Genomic DNA, 15,469 nt, shown 5'->3' with positions numbered 1-15,469 from the left:
TTGGTAAGATAAAATTGATAATACTTAAATGAAATGAAATTTGTGAAGCTTATGAGGACGTAAAGCTTAGTATCGGATCCAGTATTTTTTACGAAATTAGAAATTATCGATTTTTTCCTACAATTTAAAAGTAACAGGAATACATTTTTCCAAATTCAGAGTGTCTACTAAAATCCAGAAATGAAAGCTGAATTCGTGCTTTTTCGTAATCCCAAATTGAAATTTCGTACTGCGTCGATGTCTTCAAAACTACCCAATTACCCATAGTTCAATCGCCCCCCCTCTTCAAAAAATCAAGTTTTCAAGGTATCCCCAATTTTTAAAATATTCTCAACGTAGGAGATTTTGTTGATATTTTTCTCCATGAAGATACATACGATTTCAAGATTCACTCTCTTCTTTCCGCTCCTCGCATCCCATTTCACCATTTTATACACAAGAACAGGCATCCCAACGATATTTTTCAAATAAAAAATAACTTTAGTAACTCTTTTTCATCAAAAAAGTAACCCAAGGGTAACCAACAATTTTCAGTTTTGCAAATATTTTCATCAATATTCATGCGCGAAAATTGAAAGCAAAAAATTAACGGGAGGGGGGGGGTTAGAAACTTTTATAACACGAGAAAAAGTCAATAAAACGATCAAGAAACTGAAGAAACCACCCCCAAAATAAAAAATTTGTAATTTGCCAGTTATATTTGGTTACTTACTTGTAAGTTAAAAATGTTCTTAGTAGTTTTGTGTTAGTTATTGTTGGCCACTTGTGCAATGTGCATTCCTTTCTAAATTGACTTAAATTATTGTTTTGGTTAGATAAGTTATTCCACTGTAAATATTGATGAAATGAACAACCCAATTATAATTATCTAACTACATACCTACATACATATATGAATTTTCTTTCAGAATTAGTCTGATTTACACTTATTTTTTTCTTATGGTAGCAGAGCATGGTTATTTCATTCAGTACATATTAGTAATTCTAATTTTTTCAAAGGATGGAATGTGTAATAGTTTATGGGATCTGATTCATTAAGATAAGTGGTGTTTTGTATCAACAGAAGGACTATTTTCGGGTATCTAGGCAATGAAAAGTCTCATCCAGTCATACAAATGCTTTGTTTGTTAGAAACAGAAATTCAATTTTATAGTGTGAATCTTGTGGAACATCATTTGGTTTCTCAGTGCACTGAATTCAAATGTGTACTGTACTTATTTTTTCAGTTGGGACTCTCCGACATCCTTTTCATTGGTTTCCCTGCAGAATTTTCCCCGTAAAATTATACCTCCACCATTCAGAAATTATTCAATTTTGATTTTTGATTTTCAAAAAACAAATTTTGAATTGTGATTTACTGGCAATTTACAATCATTGATGGGAATTTCAGTAAGGTACGAGTATCTTCAAATATATATCTGAATTGTTATTTCCTTCAAATCTCAGTTTGTCTAGTGTGTAGTACATAGAATGTACTAGAAGGAAGCTTATCATGAAGCGCAAGAAAATAAATTAATGACCACTTGTAAGCGGGCTCCGCGAGGGCACAGGTTGTTGTCGCTAGAGGTAGTCTCTAGGTAGTAGCTCGGATCATCAAGAGGAGCCAGTCCCCCAGGACAGATGAGAAGGCGAAGACAACACCAGGGGTATTCTGCGCGTCCACGTCGTGCGGGGTGGTAACATGTTGCTGTTCGATGGACTCGGAATCGATAAACATGGCTAAAGCAGAATTCTCCAGTTGGTGGAACGACGGGGAGGAGTGGCAAGTCGAAGGCCAAGCCTCTACATAAATCCGGATTACAAACAAGAATGCATAAGAGCTGCAGAACACCAACAACTCACTCGTTCCAGCCCCAGGGAAGCGCAAGAGCTTCAGAGTGAGTAGGCGAATACCAGCGCCTAAAAACTGGCAAATTCGGCTAAGGGAGTAAACCCCAACAGAAAATCATGGTGGAAGGCAACGGGAAACCAACACCATTATATTTCCCTAGAATTATATGGACATCAATTTAGCAACGGCCCTAAGTCTCCGTCAGGCTGATCCTCATCCGCCAAGGCAGCCGGATAGGGTGCTAAGAATACGCGGAGTTAAAACAAGGCGGAACAACATCAACGTCGCAACCTGGAATGTACGAACTTTGTATAAAATTGGACAACTTGCTAGTGTAATTAAAGAAGCCAGGAGATTGCAAATCGACGTGTTAGGAGTAAGTGAGACCCGATGGACTGGAAACGGTAGATACCGGGTAGATGAAAATTATGAAATGATCTTCGCTGGGAAAGACACACACGAACAAGGTGTGGGTATATTAATACATACCAGAATCAGCGATAAAATCAGTGCCATAATTCCAAAATCAGAGAGGATACTACTCGTGAGATTGGAGGTCAAGCCAAAACCAATGGTGATAATTCAAGTTTATGCGCCAACAGCAGAAAGCAGTACAGCAGAAATCAACAACTTCTACAACGACCTAGAAGAAGTGATGAGATGCTCGAAAAACAATGATGTTGTGTTTTTGATGGGAGACTTCAATGCCAAAGTTGGGAAGGATCATGGCAGCCAAGTTGCAGGGAGATACGCACTTGGAGAGCAGAATGAAAGAGGTGAAATGCTCGTAGAGTTTGCTGAAAGACACGATCTAGTAATATGCAATACCTGGTTCAAGCAGCATGAAAGAAGATTATACACATGGGTCAGTCCTGGAGATCCGAGTCAGAAACCAGATAGACTATATACTTGTAAAAAGAAGATTCAGGAACGCAGTGAAGAACTGTCACACATATCCTGGTGCTGACTGCAACTCTGACCACAAACTACTGGCTGCAAAATGCCAGCTAGTCTTGAAGAGCCAGAAGAAGAGCAAAGAACGATACCAACAACTTGACATTGCAAAAATCAAATCAAAAGAAGTTCAAAAGAAATTCCAAGAAGAACTGGAAAAGCAAAAGGAAGACAGGTTGGAAGAAGAACAAGGTATCGAGGAAAAGTGGCAAACATGGAAGCAAAAGGTTAAAACAGCAGCAGAAAAGTCTATTCCATTCAAAGGAAGAAGAAAACACAAACCATGGATGACTCAAGAGATACTGGATCTGATGGAAGAACGAAGACAAGCAAACAGACCAAGTAATGAATACACAGTGATAAATAATCAGATCATGGGAATGTGCAGAATGGCCAAAAACAAGTGGTATGAGGAGAAGTGTCAAGAAATAGAAGATCTGGAGAAAAGGCACAACTCTAGAGAAATGCATACCAAAGTGAAGCAGATGATGGCCACCCACAAGAAAAGGAGAAGTGGAATAGCATATATGCGAGGAAAAGACGGAAAGTACTGTGTTACTAATCAAGAAACTGAAGAGGTCTGGATCAGCTACATACAAGAACTGTATGGAGATGATACACGTCCGGCTCAATTTGCAGTTTCATCCACAGAAGAGGCACCACAAATTGAAATGTGGGAGCTGAGGAATGCTGTGAAGCGAGCTAGAAACCACAAAGCAGTGGGAGAAGATCTCATACCAGCAGACTTGATCAAACATTTAACACCAGAGTATGAAAAGGAGCTGCTGAAGATAATAAACAAAATATACGATGAAGGCACTCTGCCTAAGGACTTCAAAGCAGTAAATTTTGTACCAATACCAAAAAAGAACAACTCGCAAAAATGCTCTGAATATAGAACCATCGCACTGATGAGCCACGCACTGAAGCTACTACTCTCCATCATAAATGCCAGAATTGAAAAGAAAATAGATGAAAATCTAAGTGAAACACAATATGGCTTTGTAGCAAAAAAAGGGACGAGAGATGCAATTGCCCTGCTGAAAGTGATCATTCAAAGAGCACTGAATGCAAATAGGGAAATCATTGCTTGCTTCGTCGATTATGAAAAAGCATTTGATCGTGTCAACCATGAGAAGATGTTGGAGATCCTGGAAAAATACAATATCGATAACAAAGACCTGCAAATAATCAAGAACCTGTACTGGGAGCAAAGCGCTAACATCAAGATTGGAACTGAGTACTCAGAGAACGGATGTGGAATAAAGAGAGGTGTGAGGCAAGGATGCCCCCTCTCACCCAGGTTGTTCAACGTGTATGCAGAAGAAATAATGAGAGAAGCGCGAATCGAACGAATGGGATTCAAGATCAACGGCAAGAGAATAAATGAAATAAGTTATGCAGACGACAAAGTGATCCTTGCTGAGACAGAGGCGCAGATGCAGAAAATGATCAACCAAATCAACAGTGCTGGATTAAAATATGGAATGAAAATAAATGCAGGCAAGACCAAGGTGATGAGATTTACAAAAGGAGATGATAAAGAGGTCAAAATCAACATCTGATCACAAGAAATTGAAAATGTAAAGCAATTCAGGTACCTTGGAGCACTGATAAACAACGATGGTAGAGATCATAAAGAAATCAAATCACGGATTGGAATGGCAAAGACTGCTTTCAACAACCTTGCCAATGTGCTGGGAAATCGAACGATGAGTATTGATCTGAGGAAGAGAATTATGCGATGCTACGTATGGACCGTTCTGAAGTATTCCTGCGAAACATGGACCATGAGTGCAGAATGCGAGAAGAAAGTATCCGCTTTTGAGATGTGGTGCTATCGAAGGCTACTACGGATCTCATGGAAGGACTTCGTTACCAACAAGGAAGTACTAGCAAGAATAGGAGAGGAGCGGAAAGTCGTAGTTGAAGACATCAAAAACAGAAAGCTAAAGTATTTAGCTCATAAAATACGAGAAAACGGTATTTTCATGCTAGCGGTACAGGGGAAAATCCAAGGAAGATCGACGAGAGGGAGGAAACGATCGGAACTGTTAACAACAAACTCACCAGCCAACTCCCCCTGCAAGACCCTGAAAGAAACAATTAGATACGCTAGATACCGGCTAATATAGATGGACATATACGCTATCTCCTGTAAAGGAGCGCGACTACGACGACGATGTAAGCGGACCTAATAGAAATCATTGCGATCACTTGAAACAACCCTTAGGTTGGCCAAAGACAATCCCAAGGGAAGACCTAGCTATCTAGTAGCTTCCCGAATGTCTGGCGAATTACTGCCTCACCATTCGCTTTTCAGTGAAATAAAAAAACTTTAAGCACTTTCAAAGTACTGGTAGAACTTATATATTTGAACATTAAAGAACATAATACGAGTATATAAGGTAAAACAAAGGAACAAAAAGGCAAAAAATAAGGAACAAAAAGGAAACAAAAAAAGTAATAAAGCTCAGGGTTTTATCCCTACACTACCCTACCATTCCTATACCCCTCGGTACCGGGCACGAAAGCAGCCGAGTGACAGGAGCACCCTCACTCCATACCTACCCAAGAGGTGTAGGTACAAGGTCAAGATCCCTATTCTGTAGCTAGCAGATAGGCATCCCTATGAGCTATGTACATGCACTCGTAAGCGACGTACATACACTGAATTTTTACACACAGAACACTAGCGTTGTAAGCCACAATTGTAGCTTACGAATCCCTACCTAACAACGTCCCTACACACGCCGCGCTGTAGCGGATAGGAACGTGGTCTGTTAGGTAGGTGCACAGCACTAAATTTTAAAAGAAATTACTTTTATTCCACCTAAGAGGAAATAAAAGTGTACTTTTTCTCACCTTACAATCAGTGTTGAAAATATCTACTTCTCCGCCATATTGGAAAAAGTCTTCTTAGCTACCTATTTATTAACCTTATCAGTGTAAGAGTAGGAATATGCTGTAAAGCCACTACCAAGTACATACCAACACATACATGAATATAACCCTATACCTACCAATTAGGGAACAATAGGCGTGGACAAGGTATTCTTTTGGCTAAGTAGCCAAATTAGCAACCTGACCTCATCGCAGTTCTACAACGACAAGAGTTGAGATCTGACAAGATAAAAGTACCAAAATTCTCGAGAGCTCAGGCCCTTGGTTAAAATGGGTTATTAGTAGTTTAATGTATTATTTTTATTAAGTGATTAATGTTAAGTGTTTTATCCTTGTAATACATGTGTGCTGCATTGTATGTATTTATATTTTGTGTTAATACAAGTTAAAAGTGTGATTGCATCATTGTTCTTTTGTACTCGTATAATATTGATTTGACTGTGGTTGCCTATTTGCACACCCAGCTGGTGTAAGTGTCTTACACAGATTATGCATAGGGAACCCACTGAGTAAACTGCTCTCTGTGTTAATTCCACTTGCAGTGAATATAGTGTTGCTACATAGCATACATCCAATTGGGTCTTCACTTACCACTCAGATAGATACGCTACATTTTTACCATGGATTTTTTCTCTTTCAAATTTTTTATCTTTTTGACCATTTTTTATTGATTTTTAATGTTCATTTTGTTATCTTACCAATGCTAATTTTTTAAGGATAAGATTTCTTACAAAAACATGTTTATGTTCATTTTTTTGAATAGGTACAATATACTTACATACTGTCTAAATTATTTATTAGTTTTCTTCACAAATTTTCTTATTTTTGTCTATTTTATCAATTTTTTTTTTTTAATTTCACTTTGTTATCTCAAGCAGATAGTTAAAGAATTAGAGTACCTACGTACTCCTGAAACTGTGTATTTCATTTTTTAAAAGTACTGTAATATTGTACATTTTAATAATAACTCGTTGGTTATTTTTGGAAAAATTTGACCTTGGAACAATAAGAAGAGAGAATAACGAAAGAATTGTCAAAAAAATTTCACACAACCTCTACCAAGATTCGTTGAAATCCAGAGTTGAGACATTTTTGTGATTTTTGTGTTACCTACTTTTTTGAATTAAAAAAAAAAATCAATGCCATGACCTGCAAAATTTTCATTTCATTCTTTACTCAAGATTTTGTAAAACTATCTCGTTGTTTTTGAACAATTGGCATTTTTCAGAATTTGAAAAAATGCCAAGAGATCCTAATAAAGCAAGAGCAAAAGTAACTGTTGATTTGAAAAAAAAAATGTCTGTATTTTCTTGAACCATTTTGGCAAAAAATTTGAGAAAACCTGGAGAAAATTCTCAATTTTGGAAGAATAATTATTGCACATCTTTTTCACACTTTATTTTAACAGCCAACCGTTGAATTCGCAAAAAAAATTTGAATTTCAAAAGTTGGACGCTAAAAGAGTCAAAAAGATTTGTAATTCATTTAAAATCGCGAATTTTCCCATAATTTCATGATTGAGCTTTTTTGGGTCAAATTCTGAGATTTTGCTCTTCTAAAAAACTTTATCAACATCACTATTTACGATTTCAACGAAGTAAAATCTCAGAATTTGACCCAAAAAAGCTTAATTATGAAAATTACAGGAAAAATCAAATGAAAAATTATTGAGCTCTTGCTAGCGTGTTTCACATGTAAATTATTCGATTTATTTCAAAAAAATATGCATAAACGCCTTTTTTAGGGGTGCCTGAAGTATTGGGAGGGGGCTCTAAAAAGGGTTTAAAATTAGAAATATACATTGAAGCTTAATTCAACTTTTTCATCTAGATAATTGAATATATACCTCAAAACGTTACGTTTATTGGCGCAAATCACAGGTTTCTAGTTTTCCAGGGGTTTCCAAAATATTGAAATTACGAAAAATTGGAAAACTGGATTTTCGAATACCAGTGCAACATTTTATTGAGCTCAAAATTTAGTAGAATGGAGATTTTTCAGAAACTAATCATGTGAAAAGCTTTTCAACAGGGTTCAAAGTGGTGGTTTCAAAATTTTCTGAAAATTAAATTAACCCCCCCCCCCCATTTCTGCCTCGAGGGTGAGGGTCGAAAAAAGGAAATGAAACGATTTCCATTTTTGGTCAGTTTTTGAATAAGTATTTAGGTAATTAGGTATGTGAGATGAATAATGGTTTTTTTGGTATTTGATTTTGACAATTCATGCTCACTTTGCTTTTTGCTGAGATTTTTTTTCAAAATTCACTAAATTTTGAATTCACTGGTGTAATTCGTTTCTTAATTCGTCGATTTCCTCGTCGCTTAAATGAGTTATTTTCTGAATTAACGCGTTTGTTTCATTTTGCTCCAAAAGGCGTTCAGCTATTTCTCGCATACCCTGATGGTAACCCGCGTCCTGATCTTCCATTCTTTTTTCCCATTCTTCGTTATACTTCTCCTTATAGCTGGGCAATACTTCTCTCAAAATTCTGAGAGCTTTCAAAATATCCTTTTCATCTGCGTAAATTAGTTCTAGATCATTGGAAATCGTTGCGTCCTTCGTATAATACTCGTACTTGAAAAAATGGATCCATTTTTCATAACTGGATTTCGGCGCTCGCTCTTGAAATTCTTCCAAATCAATAAACAGGTAATTTAATTTCGATTCGTGGCCAAACTTTTCGGTACTAGCGTAAATAGAATAGTTGGAGGAGGTTCGCGCTAAAGAGGGTACTACAAATGGTTTAGCAGACAGATTTTTTGTGATGACGATAAGGATAATTCTTGGGGCGTTTCTGTAAAGTTCTCGATTACTTGGGGGTCTTTTGTGTTCTTCTACAAGTTTTTTATATTTAACTTCAAAGAAATCACAATATGCTTGGGTGGCGTAATATTGGAACTTGTCAACATGGAACGATTCGAAGTCCCGTTGCATCTCGATTATGTAATTTTCACCGAAGTTATCGGTGACCGATACGTCGAAGATCGCTTGCGATCGATCTACCCTTCTTTTAGGCTCTCGAGAATGTAAATCGATCATAGTTAATTCTCCAACTCCCATAGCCTGATGTTCCTTGAAGACGGCATTTAAAAATGACAACAATACATTCGTATCACGAAAGATGAATTGAAATATCTCATCTTGCATTGTCTTGGGTAGGATCCTGCACAAAAATTACATCCTGTTCATTCTGGTACGAGCACACTAAGACACACACGCCATTATGGTCATCATAGGTCTATATGAATGTACACCTGTACACATACATACATATGTATAGTTTGCATGCCACACCACACACAAAGAGCTCATCAATCATCATATAAATACTTACTCTTCACTTTCTGCAACAGCTGTCAGAGGAAAACTTGAAAAGTGGAAAATAAGACACCAATAAATCATAAATCTACCACCTTTAAACCACTCCATCATCAAAGAAAAGAATAATTCAAAGTATATATTAATAATCAATGGTATTCCTCGCTCACATCACGATTCGTGATATTGATGTTAAATAAATACGTTCTCAAAATTTTCAAGGTATTACGATTCTTCAATTTCAAAAAATTTTGATCTACTCTAATCAACCAAAATTAATTATCCAGGTCAAGCGATAAAGAGGGCATCCCGTTCAATATGGCTTACAAGTTTATGAGTATTCGGACCATTTTTTGCAGAATTTTTTTGTTTTTTCCCCACACTTTGAACTCCCCTTTCCTATCAATTTGAAGTTTTCAAAATGAAATCACCCTCGAGTACTTGAACTTCATACTAAGGTTCAAATCAATCGGTTCAAAATAGCCGCAGAAATATAATGAACAAAAATTTAAAAATTAAAAAAAACTGCAGAGCGTACAACGCTTGAAAATCGTGTTTTGGGAGGTACCACCCACGGTTGAAGATGGAAAACCACTTTCGTTAGTACTAAATGAGAAATAACATAAGAACCAAAATCCGAGTTATGTTTTCTAAGAAAAATATACTCATATGGGTCATTCCACGTCAATCGGACCAAGAAGTGGTAGGTGGGTTCGCCAATTTTTTTGAAATTTTTCCTGTGGAAAGATCTTCCAAAGGGATGACCAATGGCGCAAATCCCAGCCCTCTAGCCCATTTTCAACGGCAGCCAGGGGGTGTCAAAATTTTCAGTGATCCTAAAATACCATCCATTTCAGCAGTGGATTACTCGATAACCGCGATACCTATCAAAACGGAACTTTTTCCGATAATCAGGGGTTTTGAAAGGCTTTTTGGTGATATCATAAAAATCAGTGTTGCCACTTTTTTTCGTACAAAAAATTAGCTGGAAAAGTTTCAAAACGTAGTTTTTATATCGTTCCGACTCCCAAAAATTCTGAAAAAAATATATTATGGACAACTTTTCATGCTGAACAACATATTAAAAAATTGGGATGGTAACTTGGCGCAAAGTCGATTTAATAAAATTTAAAGTTTGCGAAAAAATGCGATTTTTTTATTTAAAACATGAAAACAAGTTTTGATAGATAAAGTTGACCCATTTGACCCCTATTTTTACGTATCTGTTGAAAAAGTTGAAAAACCCCTTTCACTCGATGAAATGAACTCCTCACAAAAAAAATCAAAATTTGATAAGATTCAAAAAATGAACGAATTTTTATTTTTTTGTTGTGAGTTTAATTTTTATCAACTTTTGTGAGAGGCAGGATGCCCGTAACCTCCTTAGCGATTATTAGTATAACTCCCTTTTTGCACAATATTACTCGATCTATTTATAGGGAGATACTTCGTTACTTGCTCTCTCTAAAATTATACCTATACTGGAAGTAAGGGGAACGTGGGGGATTCTCTGCTCGTGGATCCATCAACTGTTGCAAGATCGCAAGCAAGGCTCTTCACTTAGCACCGGAATCTCGAGCTCTCTGGAGCTAAGTCAATGTTGTAAATATGTATTCTCGCTTCGGCATTGGAAAATGTGAAAGTGCATAGTCCTTAAGACAATGCACCATTTATCGTGTTTAACCCACTTCTAACGTGGTAATTAGTGTTTCTCTGAACATATTGATTAATTCCACGTAATCAATATGGTTCTTTTGGATGCACATTTGATCACCCCAGGCATCAAAGGCATTTCTCGCATTATATCGAACCTTGTGTAAGTACGTACCTACATATCAAGTACTAGGATTTAGTGAGTACATCGATTGGATAGGTAATATGTACAGTGTCTTTGGTAAGTATTGAGAAATACTTATTTGGGCCTGATGGTTCCCTCAATTAATTATAGTTTAGTATTAATTAATTGAGTTAGTCGAAGTAGGAATATTATATTTATGAGACCTACCCAAATTAACTCATGATAATTGTAACTACATCTCAATTATTTGTGACATTCTGATCATGTATGTATTAGGTACTCACTTAATACGTAAATGGTTGGAATTATTATATTTATCCAGGTCGTAAGTGGCAGGTAACGCGCCTGATCATTTCATTATGTTCAACTGTGTAGTTTGTAATTGCCCTCTACGCACCTTCTAATACATATGTAACTAATATTTAATAAAAACATTTTAGTAGTCATCACGAATGTGTTTTATTATTATTAGAGTACATACGTGATTAGTTAGGCAGGATTATCTACCCCATATCATCTCTCGAGCTATCCAGGTAAGTGGTAATTATTCCCCACGTAAGGAATAATTATTGTCCCGCTCCAGTAGGAATTAAATACGATTCCCACCATCTAGATAATGTCTAAACCAACTTTAACACTTTTTCATGAAATACGTCAGAAAGAGGTCAAAATAAGACACCTGAATCAATTTAAACTTTTTTTGATGTTTGAAATTGAAAATTGAATTTTTTCAAATTTTGATTTTCATGTGAGGTGTTTATTTCATCGAGTGAAAGGGTTTTTTCAACTTTTTCAACAGATACGTAAAAATAGGGGTCAAATGGGTCAACTTTACCAATCAAAACTTTTTTTCATGTTTTAAATAAAAAAATCGCATTTTTTCGCAAACTTTAAATTTTATTAAATCGACTTTGCGCCAAGTTACCATCCCAATTTTTTAATATGTTGTTCAGCATGAAAAGTTGTCCATAATATATTTTTTTCAGAATTTTTGGGAGTCGGAACGATATAAAAATTACGTTTTGAAACTTTTTCAGCTAATTTTTTGTACGAAAAAAAGTGGCAACACTGATTTTTATGATATAACCAAAAAGCCTTTCAAAACCCCTAACTATCGGGAAAAGTTCCATTTTGATAGGTATCGCGGTTATCGAGTAATCCACTGCTGAAATGGATGGTATTTTAGGATCACTGAAAACTTTGACACCCCCTGGCTGCCGTTAAAAATGGGCTAGAGGGCTGGGATTTGCGCCATTGGTCATCCCTTTGGAAGGTCTTTCCACAGGAAAAATTTCAAAAAAATCGGCGAACCCACCTACCACTTCTTGGTCCGATTGACGTGGAATGATCCATTATGAAATCTTGGCAACTCCTTTTTACTGATTAATTATTATCAGACAAGTATAAATGAACAGAAATGAATTCAAATTAAACCACCCAGGTTGATGAACTTTTTATACATATTTCTATTGATCCATGAGGTACTCACAGGGTTATTATATTGATAGATATTATTTTGAGAAAAAATTCAAACAAACGTCAAATACTGTGACCGCTCTCATAACAGTACATATTTCGCATCACAATTGACTCCCTTCAACCTAGGCAAAGGATGCCATACTTATTAGATATCGTTTCGCAATATTTCTATTCGATCTTTGCTTAGACCGGTTATATCCCAAATTTCGTCATTGGTCATATTTTGCTTCAAAAGACGCTTAGCTACCTCCTCGAGAGCCTCCTGGCGAGCCTCTTCTTTAGCTTCGATCAAGTTCTTCGATTTTTCTTTCAGCTTCACATTCCCACTCACAGGCGATGTTTCTTTCATAATCTTGAGAGCTCGAATGATACCCATCTCATTTTCATAAATTGGTTCTAGTTTCTTTGGAAGCCATCCATTTCGCGAATGTTTCAAAAAATGGATCCATTTAGTAAAACCGTGATTAGGCATTTCATCTATTTTTTGTAAATTAGTAAACATGAAATTTAATTTTGATTCTTGGTCAAACTCATCGATACAAGCGTGCATAGAATCACCGCAGGTGAATGGTTTTACAGGCAGGTCATCCGTAAAGACGATGAGAAAAACGCTGGGGGCGTCTGCGTAAAGTTCTCGATCGTTTGGGGCTCTGCCATGTTGTTTTTGAAATTTGTTATACTTTAATTCGATAGCATCGCAATACGCTTGGGCGGCATAATATTGGTACATGCTAGCTTGGAACGGTTTGAAGGACTGTTGCATCTGGAATATGTAATTTTCACCATGTTTATCGGTAGCCCATGCATCGAAGATCGTTTCCGGTTGGTCTACCCCTCTTTTGGGCTCTCGAGGATTTATATCGATATCAGTTAATTCTTCCACATTTATGTCCGGATAGAACACGGAGATGGAGTTTAAAAATGACAATAATACGGTCGTATCATTGAAGATACCTCGAAATAAGGAATTTTGCGCTGACTGGCTTAGGATCCTGCAGAAAAATGATTATACAGCGTTACACCCTGTTTATTCTGGTACGAGCGTACAAGCCACATATCATAAAAATATATTGTACTTACTCCATTTCTGCAATAGTTACCGCAGTGTGACTTGAAAAGTGGAAAATAAGACACCAACAAATCATGAACCTGCCACCTTCAAAACACTCCATTATATCGGAGAAAAAAATATTTAAAATACAATTTAATACATTTACATATGAAAGGATTAATGGTGTTCTTCTCATACCACGATTCGAGATATTGATGTTGAAGTGAATACGTTTATAAAATTGTCAAGGTATTATGATTTTTCAATTTCAAAAAATCTCGATTTAATCTAATCAGCCAATATTAATTTGTTCAGTCAAGCGATAAAAAAGGCAAAAAAATCCGTAACCGATTGAACACAATTTAACTTTTTGATGCCCGAGAAGAATCTGACGGATGAAAATTGAAAAATTTCATTATAAATGGGAAGGAGGAGTATAACTTTGTCGAACATAAGTATATTTTAAAAAAATAAGTTTTACTGAAAATTTCAGTTTGGAATTGGAAGAAATGCTCAAAATGGGCATTTTTTCTGTCACAATTTCCAAAATAAATTTACAATGTAAGGATACGAAAATTTTTCGGTTACAAATGTGGGAGTGACGTAATTTTCAAATTAAAAAAAATTTTGGTCAAAAATAAGGAGATTGACGGTGGGAATTTTTATTTGAAAAAAATTATTTTGGAAATTAAATTTCAAGGTCCTGCCATGAAAAATATCATGCATTTTTCGTTAAAATGAGATTCAATAAATTTTGAAAATTTTTTACAGAAAGCCGAGATATAAAAGTTTAAAGAATCTATAATACATATGAAAACTCACTCACTGGGGTTAAATTTTATTTTGGAATTTCACATTATTTATACACGTGCACAAAATCCCTAAATAAGCACACATAAATTTTGAAAATTTTTCACAAAAAGCTCGTACACAAAAATTTAAACTTTTTAAATATGAAAATTTACGAGATACGAAAAACCAATCAAATTTCATTCTGGAATTTTAGTGGAGATGGACCAAAAAATTCTCAAAACAGTATACATTTTGGCCAAACTTGGTGTATACAGGTACCTACTTAAAAAATAGATAATTTCATGGTCCGATTGAAAAAAATGGAAAATGGCACGATTTTTCTAAATTTTTGTCATCAAAAAATTTACACTCCTCAATTTTTTCAAGTTTACTCCCCCTCCCTCCTCTAAGGTAACTTCTAGAAAGCATTTCCATTTCTTTTTTTCAATTCAAAATTTTCAGATGTTCAGATCTTTTCCCCAAAATTTATTATCACTTGAGTAAAAATTTTCAAAAATCAAAATTTACAAACTAAGGGAACAATAAGTGGGAAATTTTAAAATGTTTGATCTAAAATATGAAAAAACAAGTGATTTTCCCAAAAATACTCGTACCTCGATATTTTTCAGAAGAGGGAGTCCCAAGATTTTTGTTCCGCGATTAAAAAATAGCAAAAAAGATAAAAAGGTGAAAATTTTTCAAATTTTATTTGAATGGAATAGAGAGGAGTTTAATCCATTCAAAGTTTTCAGATTTTAGATCTTTCTCCTCAAATTTATCTTCACTTGAGAGAAATTTTTTAGAAATTCCAATTTCAAAATAAGGGAAGAATGAATTGGAAATTCAAAAATTTCGGATTTAAAATATGAAAGAAACAAGTAATTTTCCCAAAAATATTTCAGTATTTTTCAGTAGGGGTAGTCTTGAAATGTTTGTTCCATGATTTAAACCATAGAAAGTGTCAGACAAGCAGGCTTTCATGATAAGAAAAGCAAAAGAGCAGAATTTTCTGAAGGGCACCTTCTTCACATACGTTAATCTTTGGGAATCGAATAAAATAAAAATTTATCACTCTTTATTACCAAGAAATCATTACGAAATGGAAAAAAAATGGCTCAAATCATTTCATTTTCTGACTTTGGGTAAGCAGGGTATAATAACGTATCGTTTTCATAACGGCACACAGCAGGTTTCCTATCGTTCATCAGCTTTTTAGAAATTTGGGAGCTCGCAATCGTCATTTTTTCATATTCATCAGTTATTGTTGTTTCTGCAATAATTTCATTTTGACCAATCCAATCTAAAAACTCTTGCTTGATCATCGCAGTTTCAAAAGTGATTC

The 15,469-nt window shown here is 35.5% G+C and overlaps 3 protein-coding genes across 5 annotated transcripts in view; all 3 read right to left on the bottom strand.

The window, feature by feature from the left end:
• LOC135842291 (fibroblast growth factor receptor 2-like) overlaps nucleotides 1-15,469 on the bottom strand; it is a 72,606-nt gene that overhangs the window by 39,301 nt on the left and 17,836 nt on the right. The window lies entirely within an intron of this gene.
• On the bottom strand, nucleotides 6,454-9,550 carry LOC135843556 (uncharacterized). 2 transcript variants are annotated; one of them, XR_010558345.1, is made up of 2 exons: nucleotides 9,024-9,550; nucleotides 6,454-8,943 (listed from the first exon to the last, which is right to left on the bottom strand). XR_010558345.1 is itself a non-coding variant. In XM_065361489.1 (2 exons), exons 1-2 carry the CDS (start codon nucleotides 9,119-9,121, stop codon nucleotides 7,967-7,969), a joined length of 984 nt encoding a protein of 327 aa, XP_065217561.1. In that variant the 5' UTR covers nucleotides 9,122-9,550; the 3' UTR covers nucleotides 6,454-7,966. The 2 variants fall into 2 exon arrangements, 1 of the variants encoding a protein (XP_065217561.1); XM_065361489.1 differs by having other exon boundaries at nucleotides 6,454-8,852.
• LOC135845516 (uncharacterized) lies at nucleotides 12,120-13,585 on the bottom strand. The gene is made up of 2 exons (XM_065364106.1): nucleotides 13,365-13,585; nucleotides 12,120-13,276 (listed from the first exon to the last, which is right to left on the bottom strand). Exons 1-2 carry the CDS (start codon nucleotides 13,529-13,531, stop codon nucleotides 12,430-12,432), a joined length of 1,014 nt encoding a protein of 337 aa, XP_065220178.1. The 5' UTR covers nucleotides 13,532-13,585; the 3' UTR covers nucleotides 12,120-12,429.

This window comes from Planococcus citri, chromosome 4 (genome assembly GCF_950023065.1).
Source record: "Planococcus citri chromosome 4, ihPlaCitr1.1, whole genome shotgun sequence".
Classification (NCBI taxonomy): domain Eukaryota; kingdom Metazoa; phylum Arthropoda; class Insecta; order Hemiptera; family Pseudococcidae; genus Planococcus; species Planococcus citri.
Note: the sequence above shows the minus strand (reverse complement) of the source record. Positions and strands in the feature narration are given on the sequence as shown.

What these genes read in the sequence shown, in the direction of transcription:
- LOC135843556 (XM_065361489.1), bottom strand. Translation starts at nt 9,121, where the DNA reads ATGATGGAGTGGTTTAAAGGTGGTAGATTTATGATTTATTGGTGTCTT. An exon ending in GCTGTTGCAGAAAGTGAAGA is followed by an intron (nt 8,853 to 9,023) that starts GTAAGTATTTAT and finishes ATTTTTGTGCAG; the next exon opens with GATCCTACCCAAGACAATGC.
- LOC135845516 (XM_065364106.1), bottom strand. Translation starts at nt 13,531, where the DNA reads ATGAGAAGAACACCATTAATCCTTTCATATGTAAATGTATTAAATTGT. An exon ending in GTAACTATTGCAGAAATGGA is followed by an intron (nt 13,277 to 13,364) that starts GTAAGTACAATA and finishes ATTTTTCTGCAG; the next exon opens with GATCCTAAGCCAGTCAGCGC.